The 25,627-nt window shown below is 42.6% G+C and overlaps 2 protein-coding genes across 7 annotated transcripts in view; both read left to right on the top strand.

Moving 5' to 3' along the window:
- Positions 1-1,047: 1,047 nt before the first annotated feature.
- On the top strand, positions 1,048-5,911 carry RPL6 (ribosomal protein L6). Of its 2 annotated transcripts, none has more exons than XM_070475360.1 (7): positions 1,048-1,109; positions 2,040-2,276; positions 2,366-2,464; positions 3,590-3,733; positions 4,243-4,291; positions 5,086-5,270; positions 5,714-5,911. In XM_070475360.1, exons 2-7 carry the CDS (start codon positions 2,040-2,042, stop codon positions 5,864-5,866), a joined length of 867 nt encoding a protein of 288 aa, XP_070331461.1. In that variant the 5' UTR covers positions 1,048-1,109; the 3' UTR covers positions 5,867-5,911. The 2 variants fall into 2 exon arrangements, with proteins under 2 accessions (XP_070331461.1, XP_070331460.1); XM_070475359.1 differs by lacking the exon at positions 1,048-1,109 and adding an exon at positions 1,116-1,269.
- An 11,846-nt stretch (positions 5,912-17,757) lies between these two features.
- Positions 17,758-25,627, top strand: part of HECTD4 (HECT domain E3 ubiquitin protein ligase 4) — a 166,264-nt gene continuing 158,394 nt past the window's right edge. For all 5 annotated transcript variants that reach the window (XM_020904197.2, XM_070475361.1, XM_020904193.2 and 2 more), the window contains exon 1: positions 17,758-18,126. In XM_020904197.2, coding sequence (XP_020759856.2) covers positions 17,950-18,126 — 177 coding nt within the window. In that variant the 5' untranslated portion in view covers positions 17,758-17,949. The remainder of the gene's footprint in view (positions 18,127-25,627) is intronic.

Consider the following 25,627-nt stretch of genomic DNA (forward strand, 5'->3'; position numbering starts at 1 on the left):
CAAGACTTTCTGGAACTAACACCCCAAAAAGATGTCCTTTTCATTATAGGGGACTGGAATGCAAAAGTAGGAAGTCAAGAAACACCTGGAGTAACAGGCAAATTTGGCCTTGGAGTACAGAATGAAGCAGGGCAAAGGCTAATAGAGTTCTGCCAAGAGAATGCACTGGACATAGCAAACACCCTCTTTCAACAATGCAAGAGAAGATTCTACACATGGACATCACCAGATGGTTGACACCAAAATCAGATTGATTATGTTCTTTACAGCCAAAGTTGGTAAAACGCTATACAGTCAGCATAAACAAGACTGGGAGCTGACTGTGGCTCAGATCATGAACTCCTTGTTGCCAAATTCACACTTAAACTGAAGAAAGTGGGGAAAACCACTAGACCATGCAGGTATGACCTAAATCAAATCCCTTATGACTTACAGTGGAAGTGATAAATAGATTTAAGGGACTAGATCTGATAGACAGAGTGCCTGATGCACTATGGACGGAGGTTCGTGACATCGTACAGGAGACAGGAATCAAGCTGCTGCTGCTGCTGCTGCTAAGTCACTTCAGTCGTGTCCGACTCCATGTGACCCCATAGACAGCAGCCCACCAGGCTCCCCCATCCCTGGGATTCTCCAGGCAAGAAGAATGGGGTGGGTTGCCATTTCCTTCTCCAATGCAGACCATACCCCCAAAAAATAAATGCAAAAAAGCATAATGGCTGTCTGAGGAGGCCTTACAAATAGCTGTGAAAAGAAGAGAAGCGAAAAACAAAGGACAAAAGGAAAGATATACCCATTCATCTATACTTCCTTAATATTTAAAATGGTACTGCTTTCTAATGTTTTTTGTAAGCAAAATAAAAAGTTTCAACTTTAGGCCGGTTCCCAAAAGTACTCTGAGAATTCTACTCGTCTATAAAATGAAGCATTTTCAGAAAACGTGTTCTTCACTTTCGCCTCCTGAGACAATTAGTTCTGTATACAGTACCAACGAGGCTGAACTACATTTCCCACAATGCTCAGATCCGGAAGGAAGTGAGACTAGACCCTTCCCGTGATTCCTTATAGACCGGAAGCCGGGACCTTAGTTCTCTTTCCCATCTTGCAAGGTAAGAATGGCTGTATGTCTTTGCAGGACTAGGTTTCAAGATCCCAATCCTTCGCCATCCTAGCTGAGAGGGTATCAAGTCGACATCTGCAGGGGTCAGGCACGCTCGGCGCGTACTGAGAGGCCTCCCGGACGCTTCATTTCTCTCTCTTGGGTTTACGGTAGGGCACGAAGAGGGTGAGGTGGAAGATTGTAGAGGCTCCGGTTGCTCGCCACCCTCCTGGACTGGGGAAACAGGGCCCTTCCAGGGATTCGTAGCAGACTAGTGGGGCCGCAGGGACTAGGGCGGCGGCGCGCGCTCCTGAATCCCGAATCTGGGTTCCAGAATACGCAACCTAGTTTGTCTCTGCCACGTTGTGGATTTGAGGCTAAGACCAAATGCTGCTTTCTCCTCTTGCCCAGTCCGCGGGGCCGGAAGTCGGCTCCGGGGCTTTGCGTTTTTTTCTCTCTGGACTTAGTTTGGACTTAGTGTGTTTGTCTTCGCCTCCTAAACCAAATTTCTTGAGTGAGGCAGTCTGGTGAGAACAAAAGTCCTGAAAGCGAGCAGCTTCAAGTTGCAGTCTCGCTGCTTCCTGGCTGTGGAAATGGTTTTGGCCTGTGCCTAGAATTTTTTAATTTGCAAAATAGAAATAATGGAATAAGGACCTGTGACATCAAAATATGCGGCAAACACTTAACGGGCGTGACGTGTCTTCGGCTCGTCGAACAGCTTATTGGGGGAGACAACCTAAAAATAAAACCATTATGGATGTTGTTGCGAAGGTGGGGGGATTTGGAGGAAAGCCTATATCTTATAGTGGGAAGAATGAAAAGGACGTTTTGGCTACTTGGAGGATGAGAACTTGTAGTTTGGGAGGCTGTCAGTGTATAAGCTATAGGATAACTGGTGAAATGCGGTTTTTTTTTTTTTTTTAAATACACGTGTTGGTAGATGGCGGGTGAAAAGGCTGAGAAGCCAGATACTAAGGAGAAAAAACCTGAAGCCAAGAAGAAGGCTGATGCTGTCAACAAGGCTAAAAAGGTGAAAGTGGTGAAGAAAGTTAAGAAGGGCAAGCCCCACTGCAGCCGAAACCCTGTCCTGGTCAGAGGAATTGGCAGATATTCCCGATCAGCCATGTACTCCAGAAAGGCCCTGTACAAGAGAAAGTATTCAGCAGCTAAATCCAAGGTAAGGGATGCGGGGAACTCAGTGGGCATTCTCTTAAGCTTAAAATGTTTGTCTGCCTCTGACTTAGTGATGTGTTTGTCTCCTCATAGGTCGAAAAGAAAAAGAAGGTTCGGGTCCTTGCTACTGTCACAAAACCAGTTGGTGGTGACAAGAATGGTGGTACCCGAGTGGTCAAACTTCGCAAAATGGTAAGATTTGGAGGAGATCTTAAGTTGCGTGCTGAGTTGTATCCTGTGAGGATTTTTGTGTGTGCTCAAGGTTCTGGAAGTTTGTGTTTATCAGAGAATTACTAATGGAGGATAGTGAGTTTTCGGTTTACGACTTGGCTTTATTACTTACTGTTCTTCAGTAGGGTTACTTTTCTGTGCTTTTGTTTCTTATAAAACTGTAATAAAGTTTCGCCTCTTGGGGTTGTGAAATTTACCCTGCACAGAGTCTAGAAATGCGACCAGACCTATAGAACATTTGTCCACTAAAGCTAAAGCTGTGTTTCTTGGCCCCTCCTTGTACCATGTACAAGATCCAACATTTTCTCTGTGAAAAAGAAAGATTTGCTCTAATTTACATTATGGGACTATTGCCAGATGTATTACACGCTGCACTGTTGAATATTACTGCACAAGAGCAAAAATGGCACTTTGATTTCTTATCAAAGATTTTGTGAGCTGATTTTCTGTTGGCCATTCATGTTTGTGGTAAAAGCAAAAGTGTCCACTAACGTGACAGTTAGAAGTAGACTATTGTGAGTTACTTGTCATAGTGAAGGAGTCTGGGGTCTTATTTTTATAATAAATGAACTGGCAGTCTTGATCTAAGCTAATACCTTTGGTTCTATACAGTTTGTTTTTCTTTGTGAATAATGTGAGAGCCATGCATGTTAGTGTGATGTGTATGAACACATTTTGTTTAATTGGAAAACAAGCCTTTTTTTCATAGCATACAGAATGTGTCAGGCCTTTGTTTTCTGAAATGTAGTTTGCAGCAGTCAGAAACCTTAAAATGAGAATCACTGCTACGCGACAGTGCATAAGCCATGTAGTACAGTAAAGTTTGGTTTGATCCCAAATTGACTTGCTGGATCTTTCCCTCTGCTTGAACACACAGCTCTTTCAGTTTCTACCCTGTGTTTTTGCATGAAAAGCTAATAAAGCAGCACTGACCTTTTCTACTTTTAAAATTTTAGAAGTGAAATGCAATAGTGTGAATAAAGTGTTTCAAGTAACTGAAAGACGGTAGCAAAGGTTTTACTGACCCCAGAACCAGCTCTGCTGACTTGATTAATTTAATAAGTTGGACTTATGGGCTTTCTCCAGCCTAGGTATTACCCTACTGAAGATGTGCCTCGGAAACTGTTGAGTCACGGCAAGAAACCGTTCAGTAAGCACGTGAGGAAGCTGCGTGCCAGCATCACTCCTGGGACTGTTCTGATCATCCTCACGGGGCGCCACAGAGGCAAGGTGAGTGCAGCTGCCGGAGTGCCTGCGTCCGGGTAGGGTTTACCTGTGTCAACTACGTCTAGCAGCAGGAGGTCCCGTGGGAGGGATGAGGTGCTCCATAACAGAACCAACGAACCAGTCCCTAGCATAATGTGTGTAGTCTGTAACAGATAATAACTGATTACCTTGTCCTGTTTTTGGTAATACCAGTTACAAATGATTCAGGTGTCCCTGTACTCAAAAAATATGTTTGAGTTACTTCCTTAGACTGGAATTGCAGGGATAGAATTAGAGTTGAAGGATATTTATTTTTATTGCTAAAGGTGGTGGCTGCTCATTTAAAAAAAAGGGGGGGCGCACACCAAATTACTGCTTATATCCTAGAGTCACCTCTGTTAGTAGTTTGGCCAGAACTGTTAGACGTAATACATAGGTAGAAATTTCCTTTAACGAAATTAGCCTGTGATTTGATTAATTCAGAAGTCAGTTTTTATTTGTGGAGCTATGTAGCATTTCTTTTTAATTTACAGAGGGTCGTTTTCCTGAAGCAGCTGGGCAGTGGCTTGCTACTTGTGACTGGTAAGAAAGTCCTTGGGTTTAATATTCTCTGAAATTTGCAGCTCTCTCCGTCTTCAGTTTTGTTTAGAAATAATTTATATGCATCACTCTTATGAGTTGAAGGTGTACAGTATGATGGTTTGATTATTAATATAAAATAATTACCACAGTAGGTGAGTTGAAAAGTTCGTTCTTTGTGATGAAAACTCTTAGAAACTACTCTCTCGAATTGTGTTTTTAAATGCCTGAAGTATATATTTTGCTCCCACCTAAGTAGAGGTTTCAGTGCCATGAGATTCTTCAGCCTATTTCATTGCCTTGTGTACACATGCATTCTAAGGGAGCAGCTATTTAACTTGATGATATGCGGCAGCATATCATAAAGTAATTGCCACTTTTAATGCAGTGTTTGTCTACTAATTCCAAGGAGTGCATACTGTACAAGGCCTGTGATTGATCTGCCACTTGGCCCCAGGATGGAGTTCCTGGATAGGCAGAAAGTGAGCTGTTTACTCTAGAAAACAGTGCTCAGTTTGAATTTTTCATGAGGCACTGGTGATTTTTTTTTTTTTTAACCAACCTGTATGAGTAACTCTGCTTTCTCCTGGTTTGGGTAACTTTAAGATGTGAGGGGTGGGGGAAGCCTCACATCTTGAAAAAAGCCTTGATGCTGGCAGTGGAAAGCAGTTTGGAATTTCTTCAGACCCAGAAAAAAGCTAGAACCTTTGTCAACAGATATTTTTTTCAAATCCAGTCAAGTCTTAACCATTTGCTCCTCTTTTCCCTTTTCTATATTGATCCTCCCCCACCCCCAGGGCCTCTATCCCTCAATCGAGTTCCTCTGCGTAGAACACACCAGAAATTTGTCATTGCCACCTCCACCAAAATCGATATCAGTGGTGTGAAAATCCCAGAACATCTCACTGACACCTACTTCAAGAAGAAGAAGCTGCGTAAGCCGAGACACCAAGAGGGTGAGATCTTCGACACAGAGAGAGAGGTAAGCTTCTATTTCTGTCTTTGCCTTTGGTAACTCTGGCTCCTCTATTTGGGAGTGAAAATAAATAAGGTTAAGAACTGTTAAAAAGAAAGGCTGTAAAGAACGAGTGAGGAATATCTGGGAAATAATATTAAATCATAATAAATAGTAATGCTCTGAATTCCTAGTTGGCAGCTTGGAGTTCAGCTCAGAAGCCTGAGGTTTTGGTGAAACTCTGAACTACTGTTTTCCTGGGAATTATCAATCATTTATCCTTTTATATTAAAGTAGGCAAAAGGGTAAAACTGATTATTATATATTAAAAATATTTCACAGCTCTCCAAAGAAGATTATCAGAATTGCCTTCTCAATATCCCCAGGACTTGTGAGAGGATTTCTTAGTTAATGTGGAGTTTGTTGCTTGGGCTGTTTTTTTTTTTTAATGATTTTTTCTTTTTCTTTAGAAATACGAGATCACAGAGCAGCGCAAGGTTGATCAGAAAGCTGTGGACTCACAAATTCTGCGAAGAATCAAAGCTGTCCCTCAGCTCCAGGGCTACCTCCGCTCTGTGTTTGCTCTCACAAATGGAATTTACCCTCACAAAGTAGTATTCTGAACTTCTTGCAAAGAACCTAATTAAATAACTTGTCCATTTCCTTTGTGTCTTTTTTTTTTTAATCTGCCTCTAGGTGTAGTATGACTTATAGCCAACTTAATAGGACATCAGCCTCTACTAAGAGGAGTGGGATTGGGGGGCTGTAAACTGCAGAGGAGTCTCCTCTTCGGATAAGGATTCTTAGCTTCCTTAGTGTCTTTTCAGCTTTTTCACCAGGCATGTACCAATACAAAATAGTGGGATTTCCCTGGTCATCACTGAATGAGTCTGTACTAACTACATGGATAAGAACTGGGCTCTTCAGCTTGCAGACTTTACCCTCTTTCCAGTTTCTTGTATGCTTAGTTTCTTAAAGCATATATAACAAATTAGTGTAATTAGATACCCTTCTCCCTTTTTAACCAAAAATCTTGTGTACGGTACATGCCATTACACAGATAAGTGTGTTTTGATTATTCCATAGGAAGTGCTCATCTTTACTGCTGCATAGTGTAGCCTTGGCGTTCTGTGGATATTTGGGTTTCTAGCATTTTAATTATACACGTTTCCAGTGCTATCTAAAAGATTATTCCTCTAAAACCTGTTGTAAGCTAAAATGGCATACAGTGAAATTACCTTGTGACATCTTGCTAACAGGTATAAAATGAGATAAAACACAGGTGCTCACAGTTCAGAACAGTGGTTCGTTACCTGAAATGCTAAGTGCAGTTCCCAGGAAAGGAGCTTGGCAACGCCATTCTCACAGCCTAGACATGCTGCCTCTGATGGCTCTGCAAGACAGCTGTTTTTCCCCCTTTTCCTTTTTTTGGTTAAAGTAGACTCAGCAGTGGGTGCCTGAGTGTTAGAATCTGGAATATGCATACAGATGAGCAAGTACCAGGAAAAGTTTGCTTAGTCAAAGAACTTCCTGAGCCATTGTGGTCATGCTCAGTTGTGTCTGACTCAGTTGTGTCAGTCTGGGTCTCACCCATGGACTGTTGCCTGCCAAGCTCCTCTGTCCAAGGGGTTTTCTAGGCAAGAACATGAGTTGGGTTGCCGTTTCCGAATCCAGGGATCAAACCCATGTCTCCCACATTGCAGGCAGATCCACTGAGCCACCTGGGAAGCCTTAGGCAGTTCTGATAAATGGTGCCAAAGTACACTACCCTCCATGAAGGTTGTATCAACTCGTGAGTGCCCATTACCTTATAGGCTCACTAAATGATACATTGTCAGACTTCAGTTTTTAGCAATAGGTGAAAAATGACAATTTTTTGTTTGATTTTTGGGATTTTTTTTTTTTTTTTTTTTTAATGATAAGTTGGTGGTTTTTGTTTTGCTGCACTGGGTCTAGTTCCTGAACAGGGACTGAAACTAGGCCCCCTGCCTTGGGAACGAGAAGTCTTAGCCACTCCACTACCAGGGAAATCCGTTCATCTATTAAGATTTACGAAATATGTTTTAATACTTGGTGTTGATTTGTGTGAACATTCATGTGCTGCTTATGAAAGAGATGGGCAGAAAATTCAAGAGAGCAACAGAATCTTGAAATAATCACAAATATGCAAAAAAAAGTCATGTGGAGAAAGTGTTACCTCATTTAGATTTTATTTATATATATATATAATGTGATTATAAAAATCGCCACAAGAAGTTTTTATGTACATTAAAGGCAGTGTTGAGTTTTTCCTTTTTTGGTCTCCAGAGCTCTTTATGGTCTTAAATTATTAGCAATAAGAGTTTTCTGTTCATGTGAGTTATGTCTTGATATTGTACCATATTAGGACCAAATATTTGTATTTAAATGATAGACCGTTCCATGTTAGTGCAATATTTTTGTGAAAAATAACCTCCAAAACAAAAATGGCATTGTTTCATGGTTTTGTAAATTTCTTACCTTCTGGCTTTATAGAAGACCCCTGGCTTCTCATGCTTGTTTCTACATTCAGTCTGTTGCTGTGTCAAATATGTCCTGCAGCCTCTGGACACTTCGTTTTATGCTCACCAGAAAATAAATGTGAAGACTGTCTTAGTAGCATCATGACAAATGGCTTTCACTTCACAGATTCATTTTAAAATCTCAGGGACACCAAGAATTCCCAAATCATACTTAGTACCACTCTACTAGCCCCTCTGCAAGGTTCCAGATTCTTTGATATTTCTTTTTTTTTTTTTAATACATTTTTTGCCATGCTGCACAGCATGTGGGATTTTGGTTCCTTGACAAGGGATGGAACTCACGCCCCTTGCAATGGAAGCTCAGAGTCTTAACCACTGGACCAGCAGCAAAGTGCCCTGTATTCCCATCTCTGCGATGTCCTCCCTTTCCGTCCATCTGCTTCCTGTAGCTCTGGTGCATCTGTGCAATATCTGTGCAATGCTTAGGGCAGGACTGCTTGTAGAGAACAAGGCTGAGAACCCTGTGTCTGAGATCCTGCTTTCTTAGCATCCAAATACCTCTTGTTTAGGTTTTCTGTCGCTGCTGTAATAAGTTACCACAAAGTCTGTGACTTAAGTACATTCTCTTAGAGTTCTGGAGGTCAGAAGTCCAAAACCAGTTTCAGTGGGCTAATGTCAAGCCTATGGCAGTGAGTGCCATCCATCTCCCGTGACTTGGGGTCCCTTCCTCCCAGGTGCTCCAGTCCAGATTCTTGTGTCACACCACCTTCCTCTGATCCTCGATCTCGTAAAAGACCAGTGTGATTACATCCTAATTGGAAAATCCAGGGTATCTCCTTGTGAAGATGGTTTCTCCACTCACAATACTTGTGACACCAAAATGTGTGGATTTTCCCACACCAAGCAATTCTCCAGTTCTCCGCAGATACCAGCTGAATGTCCTACAGCCCTGCTCTGACACTCAACTCCTCGGAATTAGCATGGACCCGAAGCGTCAGTCCCACAAGACTGCTCCTCACGTCAGATGCCAATCACAGGTACTGGCTCTCTGGGTGACCCATACATCTGTCTGAGCTACAAATAGACGATTCTTACAAATCCATCCTCAGCTTTGATAGTTTGCTCTAATGGCTCTCAGAACTCAGAGGAACACTTCACTTCCATTCACGAGTTTGTGATAAAAGTTACAATGAAATGGAAGCTATAAATGCAGCAAGGTAAGGGGGGTGCTGGAAGCACTGTACCCTCTCTGGGTGTACTATTTCCAGCACCTCTTGATGTGTTCGTCAATCAAGAAGCTCATTCAATCTTATTCGAGAGTTTTATATAGAGCTTGATCACTAGCACTACCACTACTTACCTGCCTTTCCTTGTCTGGGCTGGACTGGAATTTCAAGCCTTCTAATCCCTTGGTCTTTCTGGTGACCATCCCCATCCTGAGGCTGGGGTCTGACCCTAAGTCAACTCATTAACTTGGGTGTGGTCAAAAAGTGGCTCAGACCGTGAAGAATCCACCTGCAATGCGGGAGACCTGGGGTCAATCTCTGGGTTGGGGAGATCCCCCTGGAGAAGGAAATGGCTGCCCACTCCAGTATTCTGGCCTGGAGAATTCCATGGACAGAGGAGGCTGGCAGGCCCTAGTCCATGGTGTCACAAGAGTAATCAAAAAGAGCTCCTTACAAATAACAAAAGATACTCCCATCTCAGGAAACTGCATGGGCTTTAGGAGCTCTGTGCCAGGGACCCAGGACAAAGACCAAATATATTTTTGTGTTACACTGCCTTCCACATCTTGATATCTTTCTTCAAAAAACATTTATTTATTTGGTTGCATCGTGTCTTAGTTGCAGTGCATGGGATCTTTCTGGTGTAGGCTTCTGCTTGGGTCTCGTGGGCTTAGTTACCCCCTGAGGCATGTGGGATCTTATTTAGTTCCCCCACCAGGGATCTAACTGGCATCCCCTACATGGGAAGGTGGATTCTTAACCACTGGACCACCAGAGATGTCCCTCAAGATCTTTAACTTAATCACATCTGGGTCTTCCCCAGCAGTCCAGTGGTTAGGAGAAGTCCCTGCTTCCACTGCAGGGATGGCAGGTTTGATCCCTGGTCAGGGAACTAAGATCCTGCAAGCAAAACACTTCTGCCAAATACCCTACGCCATATAAAGTAATATGCATGAGGTTGAGGGATTAAGACAGGACCCTCTTTGGGACCATTGTGTACCTGCATCAAGCACCAAGCTCTGGTTCCATGGGTTTGGGGAGGATTCCTACTCTAGTCCAGGGCCTGATTACCAGCTTTAGCAACCCTAAGTGTTGAACACTCCCCAGTGCTATGCTCCATGTATGTAATTCAAAATAAAAACAGTATCAAAATGAGGAAAAGCAACTGTGTTCTGAATTTCCCATAGATTGGAATTTCTTGGGCAAAGAAAGTATGGACTACTTCACTCAAAAACTGTTCATTAATACAGGTCAATTGAAAATGGTATAGAGGTTCAAGTTGTAGCTTTGGAGATCCAATGGACTTGGATTTGAATCCTAACTTTGCTGCTATTCATTTACCTTTCAGGTAATCAATGTGATCCTAATGACAAAAGCTACTGTCCTGACTTATGTGCCAAGCAGTTAAAGTATATACTTTTTTTTTAGAATTGTATTTTAAATTATTTATCTTATTATTCTTTGGTTGCACTGGGTCTCTGTTGCTGCACGCAGGGTTTCTCTGGTTGTGGTGTGGAGCATGGGCTCTAGGGCGCTCAGTCTTCAGTAGCTGCAGCATGCAGGTTTAGCTGCTGTGGCATGTGGGATCTTCCCAGAACCAGGAATCGAACCCTTGTCCCCTGCATTGGCAGGCGAGTTCTTATCCACTGTACCACCAGGGAAGTACTTCATTTTATTGTGGTAAATTATATATAACAAAACATACCATTTTAAACACTTTAAATATACAGTTCAGTGGCACTGAGAATTTAATATATTTAATATATTGGGCTTCCTTGGTGGCTCAGACAGTAAAGAATCCACCTGCAGTGCTGGAGATCTGAGTTTGATCCCTGGGTTGGGAAGATCCTCTGGAAGAGGGCATGGCAACCCACTCCAGTATTCTTGCCTGGAGAAGCCTCATGAACAGAGGAACCTGGTGGGCTACAGTCCATGAGGTCACAGAGTCGGACACGACTGAGTGACTAAGCATAGTACAACACAGCACATTTACTATATATTTGTATATGTATTAATATATAGGTATTTGATTAAATATGTAAATATTTAACATATTTTTAAATGTATTTAAGGTATACAGTCTAACAAGGGCATCTAAATTTTTATTAATAACTATTTAATTGCAGTTAAAATAGGTGGGCTTCCCAGGTGGCACTAATGGTAAAGGACCTGCCTGCCAATGCAGGATTTGTAAGAGATTCGGGTTTGATCCCTAGGTCAGGAAGATCTCCTGAAGGAGGAAATGGCAACCTACTCCAACATTCCTGCCTGGAGAATCCCATGGACAGGGGAGCCTGGTGGGCTACAGTCCATGGAGTTGGACACGACTGACGTGGCTTAGCACAAAGTAGGTACTACTGAGAAAGTACAGTGTGCAAAGAGATTGAGAAAGAGGACTTGTCATGTTTGGGGGAGCCAAGGAATTTCTCTTTGTGGTAGCTGAGACCTGAAGGATGAATAGGAGTTTGCCGAGTGAAACCGGTGGGAAATACAATCTAGGCCAGGGACTAGCCTGTGCAAAGACCCAGAGCAGGAACAACTTTACAAGGGCTAAAGAACTGGGAAGAAGCCAGGGTAACTTTCTTTGATCAAGATTGGCACTGGCCTAAGGAGAGTAAGTCCTGAGTTCTCCTCACAAGGAAAAAGCTTCTTTTTCTTTTGTTTGTATTTGGGATGAACGGATGTTCGATAAACTTGGTGTGATAATCACTTCATGATGTAAGTCAAATCTCTATGCTATACGCCTTAAACTTACACAGCTGTGTGCTCTGCTTACTTGCTCAGTTGTGTCCGACTTTGTGGCCCTATGGACTGTAGCCCACCAGGCTCCCCTGTCCATGGGATTTTCCAGGCAAGAATATTGGAATGGGTTGCCATGCCCTCCTCCAGGGGATCTTCCCAACCCAAGGACTGAACCCAGGTCTCCCGCATTGCAGGCAGATTCTTTACCCTCTGAGCCAGCAAAGAAGCCCAAACTTACATCAATTATATCTTAAAAAAACAAAACAAAAAAAAAACTTGAGCAAAAACATCCTGGACAAAAAAAACCCTTAGGGGAACCTTCCTCATTTCTCAGATCAGGTCCCTGGCCTTCTCCTCCCCTTTGGAATTACTTGTTTCAAGTCATTTTCCCATTCTAAGCTGGAGCGAGGAAATCTGCTCTTCTAGAGGGGAGGAGGGCCAACCTAACACTTGGCCGGCACTCGGAACACGGAATGAATGAAAAGATAAGAGTGCTTGCCTTTTCTCTTGTGCGAACTCTAGGACTGTGCCTTTTGTCCACGTTTCCTTTGTGGGGACTAGCTTTTTAAAATTGGAGGATAATTTCAGTGTATGACAAAAACCACTGCAATGTTGTAAAGTAATTAGCCTCCAACTAATAAAAATAAATGGAAAAAAAAAAGATCTGATTTTTCCAAACTATAAAATAAATAAATAAATAAAATTGGAGGATAATTGTTTTACAATGTTGTGTTGGTTTCTGCTGGCTAACAACGTGAATCAGCTATATGTGTGCACATATCCCTTCCCTATTGAATAAGGCCTCTGGTATCCACAAGGGGGCGAGAGAGGATGTGGCATCTTTTGGAACTCCGAGGTGCCGGATTCCTCCAATGACAATTGCTCTTCCTGATGCTTTTCATCAACGCAGTGGCTCTCCCCTTGGTAACCACAATTAAGGGGGCTCTAAGGAGAATTTCTCCCTCTGTATTTTCAAATATCTTTTTCTTTCAAATTCTTTTCTCCGATGCCTCATAGACCCACCTATGAGCTGAAGGAATTTTCCTTAAAATAAATTACCAAAAAAAGAAAACACGACAGACCATATCATTTGGAAAAAAGATTTTGAGTGGGTGTGTGTGTTTCCTCTTTGAGACTGTGATTAGTGAGATGGAAATAATCAATCTCCCCCACAGATTCTGTCAATGTGTGTGCATGTATTTATGTAGCAGATGTAGGCATGTGTTTTTCCCTTGGTGTTTTGAAAGGCCTTAAAAATTAACATGGCTGCTTTGTTTAAAGCTATTTCAAGCTCTATTAAGGCTTATCAAGGACCACTTATCTCCACCCTACAGTTGCATTTTTGTGGGCCTGGTAAGGATTACGGACTCAATTTTAGACAGTCAGCTGGTGCAGGAAAGCCAGCAGAAGAGAGAGCTATTGCAAAATCCCAGAGGGGCCCCAGCTCGAGCCAAGGCCAGTGAACACCACGTCAGTAGCTGGGGCAGCAGGGAGACAGTCTCTACCAACAAGCTCGCCTCTCTTGGGGAGATGCCTCCCAGGGGAAACTGAAGTCCAATCTACTCATGGCTTTTCTTCCTTCTTGCTCATGCTTCTTTGCTTCCAACAGACGGTTGTCCAGACAACACCTTCTCCTGCTCCTTTTCCTATCCCAAGCACCCATTCTCAAACAGAAGAGTGGAGAGGACAATTCCAAAGAAAATAAGTCATAAATCATAAACCTCTCCTTTCTATGATTCCATGAATGGCTGTTTCCTGTATGCATGGTGTGTATGTGTGTGTGTGTATGTGTGATCTTAACTAAATTTGGATTCTCTGTATCCAGGCTTCTAGCATAGAATATTTGTGAGCAGAGACTTTTTTCATCTTGCTAATCTGTTCTAGAGATCCAGTAAATGGTCTCTTTTTCCATAGGGGTGTCTATAAATATTAATTCATCAGCTGCCTCTTCATGGTACGGTGGCAGCCATGCAGTCCAGTGACTAATTAATTACTGTTGCTAAAATATTAAATAACTATTCCTTATGCAGTCTAAAGACTTTCAGCCATGGATATGTGCTGTTTTCATTCATTGAAGTGAAGGGCAATACAGACTGTCCCAAACCTGGGATGGTTTGACTTACAGATTTTTCAACTTTACAGTGGTGGAAAATAGGTATAGTTGATTTTGCTCAACTATAGACTAATGTAAGTGTTCTGAGCACCTTGAAGGTAGTGTAAGCTAAGCTATGAAGTTTGGTGAGACTTTCTATTTTTTATATTTTCAACTTACAATGGGCTTATCAGGACATAACCCCGTCATAGGTCAAGAAAGATCTGTAATTCCTGGGTATCTTGACTCCTTATCTTGAAATATAAACAATATGAGGAGAATTATTTTGAGCCACACAAGAAGGCTATTTAGATTCCAAAACCTGAGCATTCAAAAAGTGTGATGCCAGACATAATTGAAATGTCCTTTGACAGAGGAATGGATAAAGAAGATGTGGTACATATATACAATGGAATATTACTCAGCCATTAAAAAGAATGAAATAATGCCATTTGCAGCAACATGGATGGACCTAGAGATTGTCATACTGAATGAAGTAAGTCAGACAGAGAAGGTGAAATACTATATGACATCCCTTATATGTGGAATCTAAAAAGAAATGATACAAATGAAATTACTAGCAAAACAGAAAGAGACTCACAGACTTAGAGAATGAACTTATGGTTGCTGGGTTGAAGGGATGGCTGGGGAGTTTGGGATGGACATGTACACATTGCTGTATTTAAAATGGATAACCAACAAGAACCTACGGCATAGCACTAAGAACTCTACTCAAACGATATGTGGCAGCCTGGATGGGAGGGGGTTTGGTATATGTATGGTTGCTGTTTCATCTGAAACTATCACAACATTCTTAATTGGCTATACACCAATACAAAAGAAAACGTTTTTAAAAAAGAAAGCTGGGATTATAGAATCAAACCAACCTAGGTTCGCATCTGAGTTTTGATGTTTGCTGTCTGTGAGACATTGATTAAAGCATCCAACTGAACCTTGGTTTCCTAGCTGAAAATGGGGGTAATAATATCTCCATTCTGTATTCCTCCCAGGATTTGACACTTGCTAGGAGCTTAACACATGCATGAGGGATAAATATCCTGAAAATGAAATTAACAATCACTGTAAGGCACATGAGATTGTTGTAACAGTGCAGTGCATGTGAATTGCTTATTTGGGAGGGAGGCAGAAGAGGATGGAGCCAGCCAGGGATTCAAATCTCAATTCTGCCAATTTCTAGGTGGGTGCAAGTCACTTAATCCTGAGCTTCAGTTCCTTGTAAAATGCAAATATTAATGAATACTCAGAAGGATAGTATGACAGATATATGAGTGGAGGCACCTCCATTCCTAGATGTTCAATAGATTTTTTTTGCTTTTATCAAAAGTAATGAAAGCTTGAGAAAGAAAATTTGGAAAACATTGCAAAGCACAAACCACCCATCTCCCAGTCAATGCACTGCTGTAAATGTAGTGTATCTCCTGTAAATGCACTGCTGAAATTTACCAAAATGTTATCAGACATGATATCTTCCCTGTCTTTTCTTCTACATCTACAGTCATGCATGCATGTAATTTTAAAAATGCAGTCTTAGAGCAAACACAATTAAATTTCAAAATTTCTTTACTATTTTAGCCTGATTTTTTTCCATTTACCAATACATCATCAACATTCACTTGTATTAATATTCTTCATAAGCATTATTCTGAATGACATCATAATATTCCATGTTCAGATATACCATTGTAATAGTTAACCAGTCCCACATTGTTGGGTATTTAATCTGACTATAATTTTTCCTCTTATAAATAATACTGAGCTGCACATCTCTGTGTGTTCATCCTGGACTGTGAGTCTGATAATTTCCTTCAGACAACTTCCTCAAAGTTGAATTGCTGGATCAAAAAGTATGCTATTTAATGCTCTCATTCATTCTTTCTTTATGAAAACTTTTAGTTTTTTTTATTTTATTTATTTTTTTGGAAAACTTTTATTTTTTAGAGCAGTTTTAGGTTTACAAAAAAACTGAGGGTGCAGAAATTTCAGACATACTCTCTGCTCCCATGCAGGCATAATCTCTCCCATTTTCACATGCCCCACCATGTGATACATTTGTCACAACTGCTGAACCGAACTGACACATCATAACACTTCAAGTCCATATTTTACACTGTGGCTCCCTCTTGGTGTAGTATATTCTATGATTTTGAAAAAATGTATAATTTCATATATACATCATTATTGTATTAAACAGAGTGCTATTCACTGCCCTAAAAATTTCTGCGCTCTGCCTTTCTGCATCCCTTCCTTTCTGCATCCACTAGCTACCAAAGATCTTTTTATCATCTCCATAGTTTAGACTTTTCCGAAATGTGATATAGTTGGAATCATACAGTGTATTGTCTTCTCATGTCTTGATAGTAATTTCTTCTTTGTGCTGAATAATATTCCGTTGTCCAGATATACCACAGTTTATCTATCCATTCACTTCCTGACGGGCATCTTTCTTGGTTTTGGCAATTATGAATAAAGCTGCTCTAAACTTCCCTATGCAGGTTTTTTAAATTTTAAATTTATTTTAATTGGAGGATAATTGCTTTACAATATTACATTGGTTTCTGCCTTGCACCAACATGAATCAGTGATAGGTATACATACTTCCCCTCCCTCTTGAATCTCCCTTCTACACCCACCTTCTAGATTGTCACAGAGCAGCTGAGTTGGGCTCCCTGCCTCACACAGCAAGTTTCCACTGGCTATCTAATTTTACATATGCTAATGTATACATTTCAGTGCTACTTTCTCAATTTTCCCCTTCCTCTCCTTCCGCCACTGTGTCCACAGGTTGTTCTCTATGTCTGTGTCTTCAGTGCTGCCCTTCAAATAGGTTCATCAGGACCATTTTTCTAGATTTCATATGTATGTGTTAACACACAATACTTGTTTTTCTAACTTACTTCACTGTGTGTAATAGGCTCCAGGTTCATCCACCTCATTAGAATGGACTCAAATGCATTCCTTTTTATGGGCTGAGTAATATTCCATCGCATATATGTACCACAACTTCTTTATCCATTCATGTATGGATGGACATCTAGGCCTGTGCAGGTATTTTGGTGGACATATGTATTCAAGTCCTTTGATACCAAAGAGTGCTTTTTTTTTTTAGAGTATAAAAGCAATACAAAGATCATCTTACATCAGCCATTCCAGGCTAGTCCTGCAGTGTGTGGCGAGTCATATTAGCAATTAGCACTTAGTCTCCCACACATTTTTCTCTAAACACACAGTTCTTTCTTCTTTTAATAAAAGTGGGATGGCTGGCATATTTTTAAGGTGTATGTCAATCAGTGTTGAATAGTGATGGAATGTAAGAATAATTTTAGCTCCCTCTTGGAGCATTTATTAAGGGCCAGACACCAGACATTGTGACTGGTGCTTTATTTCGCCAGATTTTGAGTGCTTATTGGGCGCAAGAATTCGTAGTGAATATGTAGCCCCTACTGTGCATTTCGACCAAGTGCTTATGAACAAATGTGCAGCACCTACTGTGAGCCATATTTTTGCATGTATCTTATTTAAACGTGCAAGCAGCCTGTGAACTTCCATGTGTCTGCCAAGGTGCCCACAGTGGGACTCTGGCCAGAGAGACAGGGGTGCACACATGAGCAGAGTGGAGGAGAGTAGAGGAAGGCTGTCCTCTTCTCCTGGAGCAATGCAGACGTAGGGTGCCCTGGAAGTGTAAAGGACGTGGGAGGTCACTGAGGGCAAGATGCAGAAAAGGGCTAGGCGGAGGTCCAGCCAACTTGGCTGTCCCCGGGCCTTCGACAGGTGGGCGGGGCCAGGCGAGTGGGCGGGGCCGGTATTGTCCGCTCCGCGGGGCATGCCGGGAGCCTCCGCCTCCAACATGGCGCCTCACTGACAGTTGGCTGCCGAGCGGCAGAGGCGGATCCTGTTCCTCAGGGCGGCGGCAGCGGTGGTGGCGGCGGGGCCGGGGTCTCCGGGGCCAGGGGTGGGAGGATGGCAGCTCGGACCTCCTAGGGCGGAGCTGCACGGGCGAGGCGGCGAGCGGGGAGCTGCAGGCGGGCGCGGCGGCTGCTGCCATGGACTGGTGAACTCGGTGGCTCCTGCTCGCATCTCGCCGAGCCGAGCGGCTGCTCCTTACAGCCAACCCCTCAGCCGGGGCCATGGGCTCGTCGGCGGCCGCGGCGGCTGCGGCGGCTGCGGCCGCAGACTCGGCGCAGTGGCTCTCGGTGAAGGAGGAGACCATCTTCCTGCACGACGGGCTGATCCGGGTCACCGACCTGGCCGAGCTGCCCAGCGAGATCCTCGGGGCCCCGGAGGCCGCCGACACCGACCTAGAGGTGAGCGAGGCTGCCCCCTGGCCTCCGCCATCAGATTAGCCCACCCGGCCCGCACCCCTGGGGTCGGGCCTTCTTTCCTCTTCACCCCGGACCCCGAGGGCCCCAGAAGGCTGCCCCGGCAGGTGTGTGTGTGGGGGGGTGGGGGGCGCTGGGCAGGCAGGTGCGGGCCGCGCCGCTGGTCTGCAGACCACCCTGGGCCTCAGGCCCTCCGGGGGTTTCATTTGTGGTTTCATTTTGAACATTCCGACTCGCAGCATTTTATTAGACCATCACCCGGCCCGGCCTTCACGCCCCAGAGGAGCCGCCGCCGCCTCCCGGGCCCTATCTCCCCTCCCCCACGGGCCCCTCGAACGCACTTTCAGGGCACACCCAGGCTGCTTAGCTTTGGAGTCTTTTTAATTTTAACGCTTTACATATCCCCCCGTGTTGTCATTCCCCGGTGCTGTGTGTGTGTGTGTGTGTGTGTGTGTGTGTGTGTGTGTGTTGTTTATTTTTCTCGGGGGAAGGTAGTGGCAGCTGCCAGTCGGTGATGGGCATTCGGTGATGGGCATTCCAGCAACTACTGTGTGTCCTGCCGGGGATTGACACGGGGCCTTTGTCAGGGAAGCAAGCTGGCTGTGTGGACAGCGAAGGGGAATGCTGCGGCGGTCTTCAGTGCGCTCTCCGCAAGGGTCTTGAACGTGTTTTAGGCCGCGAGGCCTTTCTGTGATCGTGGGGGTCGAGGAGAAGCCCAGGCTTAGGAGCCGTGCGTGGCAGGTGCAAAAGCAAATCTCAGCAGTTGTGCCGCTGGGTTTGGGAACAGAAGAAAACCAAATATGCTGGGTGGATGGGAACTTTGCACCGACTTCACTTGGTTCCCGTGTTTGCCCCTGGATGGGAGCTCCGGCAGGATCGGTTGGTCCAGGCACTGCCCCCACCCCCGCCCCCTCCACTTTGCGGGATGACATTTTGACGTGTAGGAAGCATCCGGTGGCACGAAATTCTTATTGTCGCAAGGAGGACTCTCAGGGGTAGGGCGCAGAGAGGCTGGCCTGTCTGTTGGCTATAAACGGAATGTGAGGAATCTTTTTGTGTTTTGCGGTTTTGCAGGCGCTTTGGCTTTCAACACAACGAACATTTATAGAAATGGATTAAACCCCATTACTGTGTGTTTCTGGAAAGGGCAGTGACGGGATCCTGTTGGCGTAGACATTTGGATGTGTCTGAGATGGGAATACCGTCCTCTGTATTTTTGTGTCTGGATTCGAGGTTGAGGTTGCAGCATTTCCACTGTGAACTCCTAATGACTTATTTTACAGTCTAGCCACCAAAAAAGGGCATGTGCAAATTGATAGGGAATTCCTAAGAAGGAATTAGAGGTTTATCATGTCTCATTTGGGCCTTTTCTGTAAAAAGCAAGGTGTGTCTGAGTGTCTTTCTTATCTGCTTGAAAGCTCAAGGGGCATTATGCTATGATGGTGGAATCTTTGGTTTTAATTGGCTCTCTTGTAGGTGAAATGTGGAAAGCTCTTTGTTCCTCAGGACTAAGTTCACAGACCCAAAATTTTTATATGTATGTAGTTTATTTATTTTTAGGATTAAAAAGTGTAGCCTCCGTTAAAAATATGTGAAGTTGGCTTTCCTAAGATGTTTACTGTATAAGTGTTCTGAGTATTTGTCAAGTATTTCCACAGAAGAATGATTTTAAAAGAAAGAACCTCTCTAGCCTGGAAGTTTTTTTTAAACTCTTAAACATTTTTTTGTTGTCTGACCTCTCAGACACCAATATGTGTATGGGTGATAAACACTTCTGACTATAGTCAGAACTTTTTTCATTTCTTTCCATGTGTGATACAGGCAACATAGTATCAGGAGAAGCAGCTAAGAATGTTTTGTTAGATTTGTGTTTTGTGTGGGTGTATTCACATTTATTTAATAATAATAATAATATTGATTAAGTATGTCATATGTGTCAAGCATTTATTAAATTCTCAAAGGGATCTTGGTTTTTTAAAAAAAAGGATCCTGGTAGCTAAATATTGTTACTTGTTTTAACAGTTGAAAATATTGTATCCGTGTACAGATGAGGCAAGTAAACTGCAGAGCAGATATGCAGTTTGCTCAGGATCACATAACTGGAAAAGAGAGCCTGACATTAACTCAGCTCTATTTAGTCTCAAACATACCTGCTACTAATCATGTATATATGATGCTCATGTTTGTAATTATTTTAAGTTCAATAACTGGTTAAAGATAGGGTAATAAACAGATATCTTTATTTCCTTTCTAGTGACTTACTCTTTTTATTTTTGAGGAAGATTAGAGGTTCATTAACTTTTTAAAAACTAACTTTTGGAGATTTCCCTGGCAGTCAGTGGCCAGAGCTCTGCGCTCCTAATGTAGGGAACCCAGGATCAGTCCTTGGTCAGAGAACTAGCTCCCACATGTCGCAACTAAGACATGAAGCAGCTAGGTAAATAAAACAAAACAAAACACCTAACTTTTGAAATGCTGCCACCCCTATGTAGTATGTTCTTTCAGGCCACACATTCTAGTGGACACCTGGCTAAAAATAATCAATTTTTACAGGATTTTATAGTTATATAGAATCTTTCAATTTGGAATTAGAAAGATGAGACTCATAAATCATAACTGACTTATGATTGGCAACTTTCATAAGATTGCACTAGCTGTAACAGAGTCTCAGAATTTTAGGAGGAACCTTAGAGATATTTGTTTCTCTCATTTTATTATTAAAAAAATTTTTTTTAAACCAATCTCATTTTTTAAATTTATTTTTAATTGAAGGACAATTGCTTTACAGAATTTTGTTGTTTTCTGTCAAACACCAATCTCATTTTTCAGAAATGTTATCTGTTTTGGACGTACCGTGTGGCTTATGGGATCCTAGTTCTCTGACCAGGGATTGAACCGAGACCCTCAGCTGTGAGAGCACAGAGCCCTAACCATTGCACAGACAGGGAATTTCCTTCCCCTCATTTTAGAGAGAAGTTATCTGAGATAAGGAAAGGTTTTGGCTGGGAGCAAGCTAGTCCCTGATGCTGGGAAAGATTGAGGGCAGAAGGAGAATAGGGCGTCAGAGGATGAGATGGCTGGATGGCATCACGGATGCAATGGACATGAACTTGGGCAAACTGTTGGGAGATGGTGAGGGACAGGGAGGTCTGGTGTGCTGCAGCCCACGGGGTTGCAAAGATTCAGATACTACTGGGCGACTGAACAACAACAACAACAACATAGCTAGTTATGGCAGGGCAAATGACTGGACCCTGGCTTTCCGGTCTTTAAATTCCAGTGTTCTTTTCATCTATAAGTGTGGCTTAAAGTTAAATGTCAATCTGAAAAAAGAACCCATCCTGAAAAGTAGATCAGCATTAACTTAGCATTTTAATTTAAGCAGTAGCAGGGCATTTGAATTAAAAAAAATTTTCTTCCCTGTGAATTCTAAACAGAAGGGTTTTTTGTTTGTTTATTTTTCAGTAAATAGTGTTTAATCAACAAATTCATTCAAGTGTTTGTGGAATTCAGAGGTGAGCTGAGCCTATTGTTGTGAGGTGAGCATAGCAGGGGGTAGATAAAATCCTTGTTCTTAAAAAAGCTTTTATTCTAGTGGGGGATATAGACAGTAACAATTGGAGAAGGAAATGGCACCGCACTCCAGTGTTCTTGCCTGGAGAATCCCAGGGATGGGGGAGCCTGGTGGGCTGCCATCTGTGGGGTTGCACAGAGTCGGACACAACTGAAGCGACTTAGCAGCAGCAGCAACAGCTTAGACAGTAATAAATATTGTTAAACATAGGACATGTATCAGTTCTGTCGCTCAGTCGTGTCTGACTCTTAGCGACCCCATGAATCACAGCACGCCAGGCCTCCCTGTCCATCACCAACTCCCAGAGTTTACTCAAACTCATGTCCATCGAGTTGGTGATGCCATTCAGCCATCTCATCCTCTGTCAAATGGTTAAGTGCTATGGAGCAAAGTGTAGCTGGCTAAGAGGGATGGAGGGTATTGGGGATGGGGGAGGGCTCTATTTTACATACAGGCAAGAGAGGAAAGCCTGGGATAGCATTTGAAACCTGGAGGAAGTGAGAGTGTTAGTTTAGTTCAGTTGTTCAGTCGTGTCTGACTCTTTGCAGCCCCATGGACTGCAGCACGGCAGGCTTCCCTCTCCATCACCAGCTCCTGGAGCTTGCTCAAACTCGTGTCCATCGAGTCGGTGATTCCATCCAATCATCTCATCCTCTGTCATCCCCTTCTCCTCCTTCCTTCAGTCTTTCCCAGCTTCAGGGTCTTTTCTAAGAAGTCAGTTCTTCATATCAGGTGGCTAAAGTATTGGAGCTTCAGCTTCAACATCAGTCCTTCCAGAGAATGTTCAGGGTTGATTTCCTTTAGGATTGACTGGTTTGATCTTGCTGTCCAGGGGACTCTCAAGAGTCTTTCCCAACACCACAGTTCAAAACTATCAATTCTTCAGAGCTCAGCTTTCTTTCTGGTCCACCTCTCAACATCCATTCATGACTGCTAGAAAAACCATAGCTTTGACTAGGTGAACCTTTGTCAGCAAAGTAAAGTCTCTGCTTTTTAATATGGTCTGTAGGTTGGTCATAAATTTTCTTCCAGGGAGCGTCTTTTAATTTCATGGCTGCAATCACCATCTGCAGTGATTTTGGTACCCAAGATAATAAAGTCTATCACAGTTTCCATTGTTTCCCTACTATTTGCCATGAAGTGATGGGACCAGATGCCATGATCTTCATTTTTCAAATGTTGAGTTTTAAGCCAGCTTTTTTGCTGTCCTCTTTCACTTTCATCAAGAGGCTCTTTAGTTCCTCTTCGCTTTCTGCCATAAGGGTGGTATCATCTGCATATCTGAGGTTATTGATATTTCTCCCAGCAGTCTTAATTCCAGCTTGTGCTTCATCCAGCCCAGCATTTCACATGATGTACTTTGCATATAAGTTAAATAAACAGGGTGACAATATACAGTCTTGATGTACTCCTTTCCCAATTTGAAACCAGTCTGTTTCATGTCCGGTTCTAACTGTTGCTTCTTTACCTGCATACAAATTTCTGAGGAGGTCAGTAAGGTGGTCTGGTATTCCCATCTCTTGAAGAATTTTCTGCAGTTTGTTGTGATCTACACAGTCAAAGGCTTTTGGCATAGTGAGAATGTACCATATAGCTAGTAGAGGAAACGCATCTCAGACAGAGAAGAGCAAGAGCCACATCACTGAGAGGGAAGCAGTCTTAGCATCCTTAGTGTGGATCTCTGAGCCCAGGAAGCAAAAGGGGAGAGGAGAGTGAATGATTGGATGGAGGTGAGGGCTGCAGATCAAGTAGGGCCTGGTAAATAGGAACTTTGAGTCTACTCTGAGTGAATTAAAGATGCAGAGTGAAGCTCTTTCTTGGCCTTTGAAATAGCTGTTGTTGTTTAGTCACTAAGTCCTGTCCAACTCTTTTGGAACCCCAGGGACTGTAGCCCGCCAAGCTCATCTGTCCATGGGATTTCCCAGGCAAGAATACTGGACTAGGGTGCTATTCCCTTCGCCAGGTGATCTTCCCAACCCAGGTATCAAACCCACGTCTCCTGCATTGGCAGGTGAATTCTTTAGCACTGAGCCACCAGGGAAGCCCCTTAAAATAGCCATCTGTGTTTAATTTTATGTTGTTGGCAAAAAGTGAAACCATGCAGGAAATTATTTTTTAAGTATTGAAATAAATATAAATTTAAGAGAAATAAAAAAGCAATAGCTCAAAAATGACAACTCAAATATTATTGAACTCAAAATATTATTTTGCATTACATTTCATAGTACATTAGTCCTTCGAAACAAAAGGGAATTTACAAGGAAAAAGCATCAGTTCTGACTCTTTTTGACCCCATGGACTGTAGCCTACCAGGCTCTTCCGTTCATAGAATTCTCTTGGCAAGAGTACTGGAGGGGGTTGCCATTTCCTTTTCCAGGGGATCTTTCCAACCTCGGGATGGAACGTGGGTCTCAGTTTCTTTGTGGGAGTTCCAAAAGATTTCAGCCTCCTGTCACATTTTACTTTTTAAACTCCAGGTGGGGACAAGTGGCATACATATGGGTGTTGGTAGAGATACTAACTGACTTGCTCAAGGTAGCCAAGATATTTTTTACTCCATAGTTTAGATTAATTTTGAACCCAAGCATTTTGGTGTTTCTCATTTTTCATTGTGTTTGTTTATTAGGACCCCTCTCTTCATTGCCACCCCCCCCCCAACCCCCAACACCATTCAAAGACTTCAACATGTATATTCAGGGCAGCTTTATTTGCGATTGCCAAAAACTGGAAATAATCAAAAAACATCCATCAACAAGTGAATGGGTAAGCAGATGTGGTACACCCATACAATGGAATACTACTCAGCAATCAAAATGAATGAGCTCTTGATACTGACAACATGGATTTATGCTGAATGGAAGAACCCAGTCTTACCAGAGTGCACACTGTAAGATGTTACGACATTCTAGGAAATGTAAACTAATCTGTAGTTACAGAAAGCAGATCAGTGGTTGCCTGGGGATGAGACAGGCAGGAAGGGTTGGGAGAAAGGATTACAAAGGTCCATGAGGAAATTTTTGGGCTGATAGTAATGTTCCCTGTTTTGATTGTGATGATTTCATGTTGTATGTGTACATATGTCAAAACTCTTCAAATTGTACACTTTAAATTTGTGTAGCTTATTGTATGCCAGTTATACTTCATTAAAACAAAACCATGGAAGCCCAGAATACTTTACTGAGGTTATTTAGGAAGTAAAAAAGACTAAATAGCTCTTTGGTTTGGTTTGGTTTTGTCTAGTCGTATAAGGGAAGGAACATTCTGGGCTTGGAGGTGGTCAGCTGAAATAGACAAGGCTTTGAATACTTATATTACACTCAAGTAAAATCTTTGAGATGATATTTAAATTTATAAATGTTGATCTGTTCTCCTAGGAGGATACCGCCACCTGTTTATCCTTTGGTCAGAAATCTTTGGAAAGTGTTTATGTACTTTTAGAGAAATTCAAATTCTAGATTTGGAAGAGTTAATGAGTAAATGAATAAACTATCTTTGTTCACCAAGAGAATTAATTATCAGGTCTTTAATGAGCACTGGAATAAGAGTCACTGAATTTTGGTACAGTTCTTTCAGTTCAGCAAATGGCTCAGAAGTTCTCAGGTGAAAGAATATAAAAAGGAATGTTTACATGTGTATAACTGAGTCACTTTGCAGTGCAGCATAAATTAGCACAACGTTGTAAATCAGCTATACTTGAATTAAAAAAAACATTCTTAGGTGTGGCTGGCTAGCTACAAAGTTAGGATGAAGTACCTGAAGACCTTGGGAGGTAGTATTGCCTAGAGGTTAAAATCAGATTCAAAGAGTCATACTGGGATTGAAATTCTAACTGCACTCATACTAGCTGCTGCGTGACCTTGGGCAAGTTCAGTTACCTTTACTAATCCCTGATTTCTTCCACTGCAACCTCTG

The sequence above is a fragment of the Odocoileus virginianus genome, chromosome 12 (assembly GCF_023699985.2).
Source record: "Odocoileus virginianus isolate 20LAN1187 ecotype Illinois chromosome 12, Ovbor_1.2, whole genome shotgun sequence".
Lineage (NCBI taxonomy): Eukaryota > Metazoa > Chordata > Mammalia > Artiodactyla > Cervidae > Odocoileus > Odocoileus virginianus.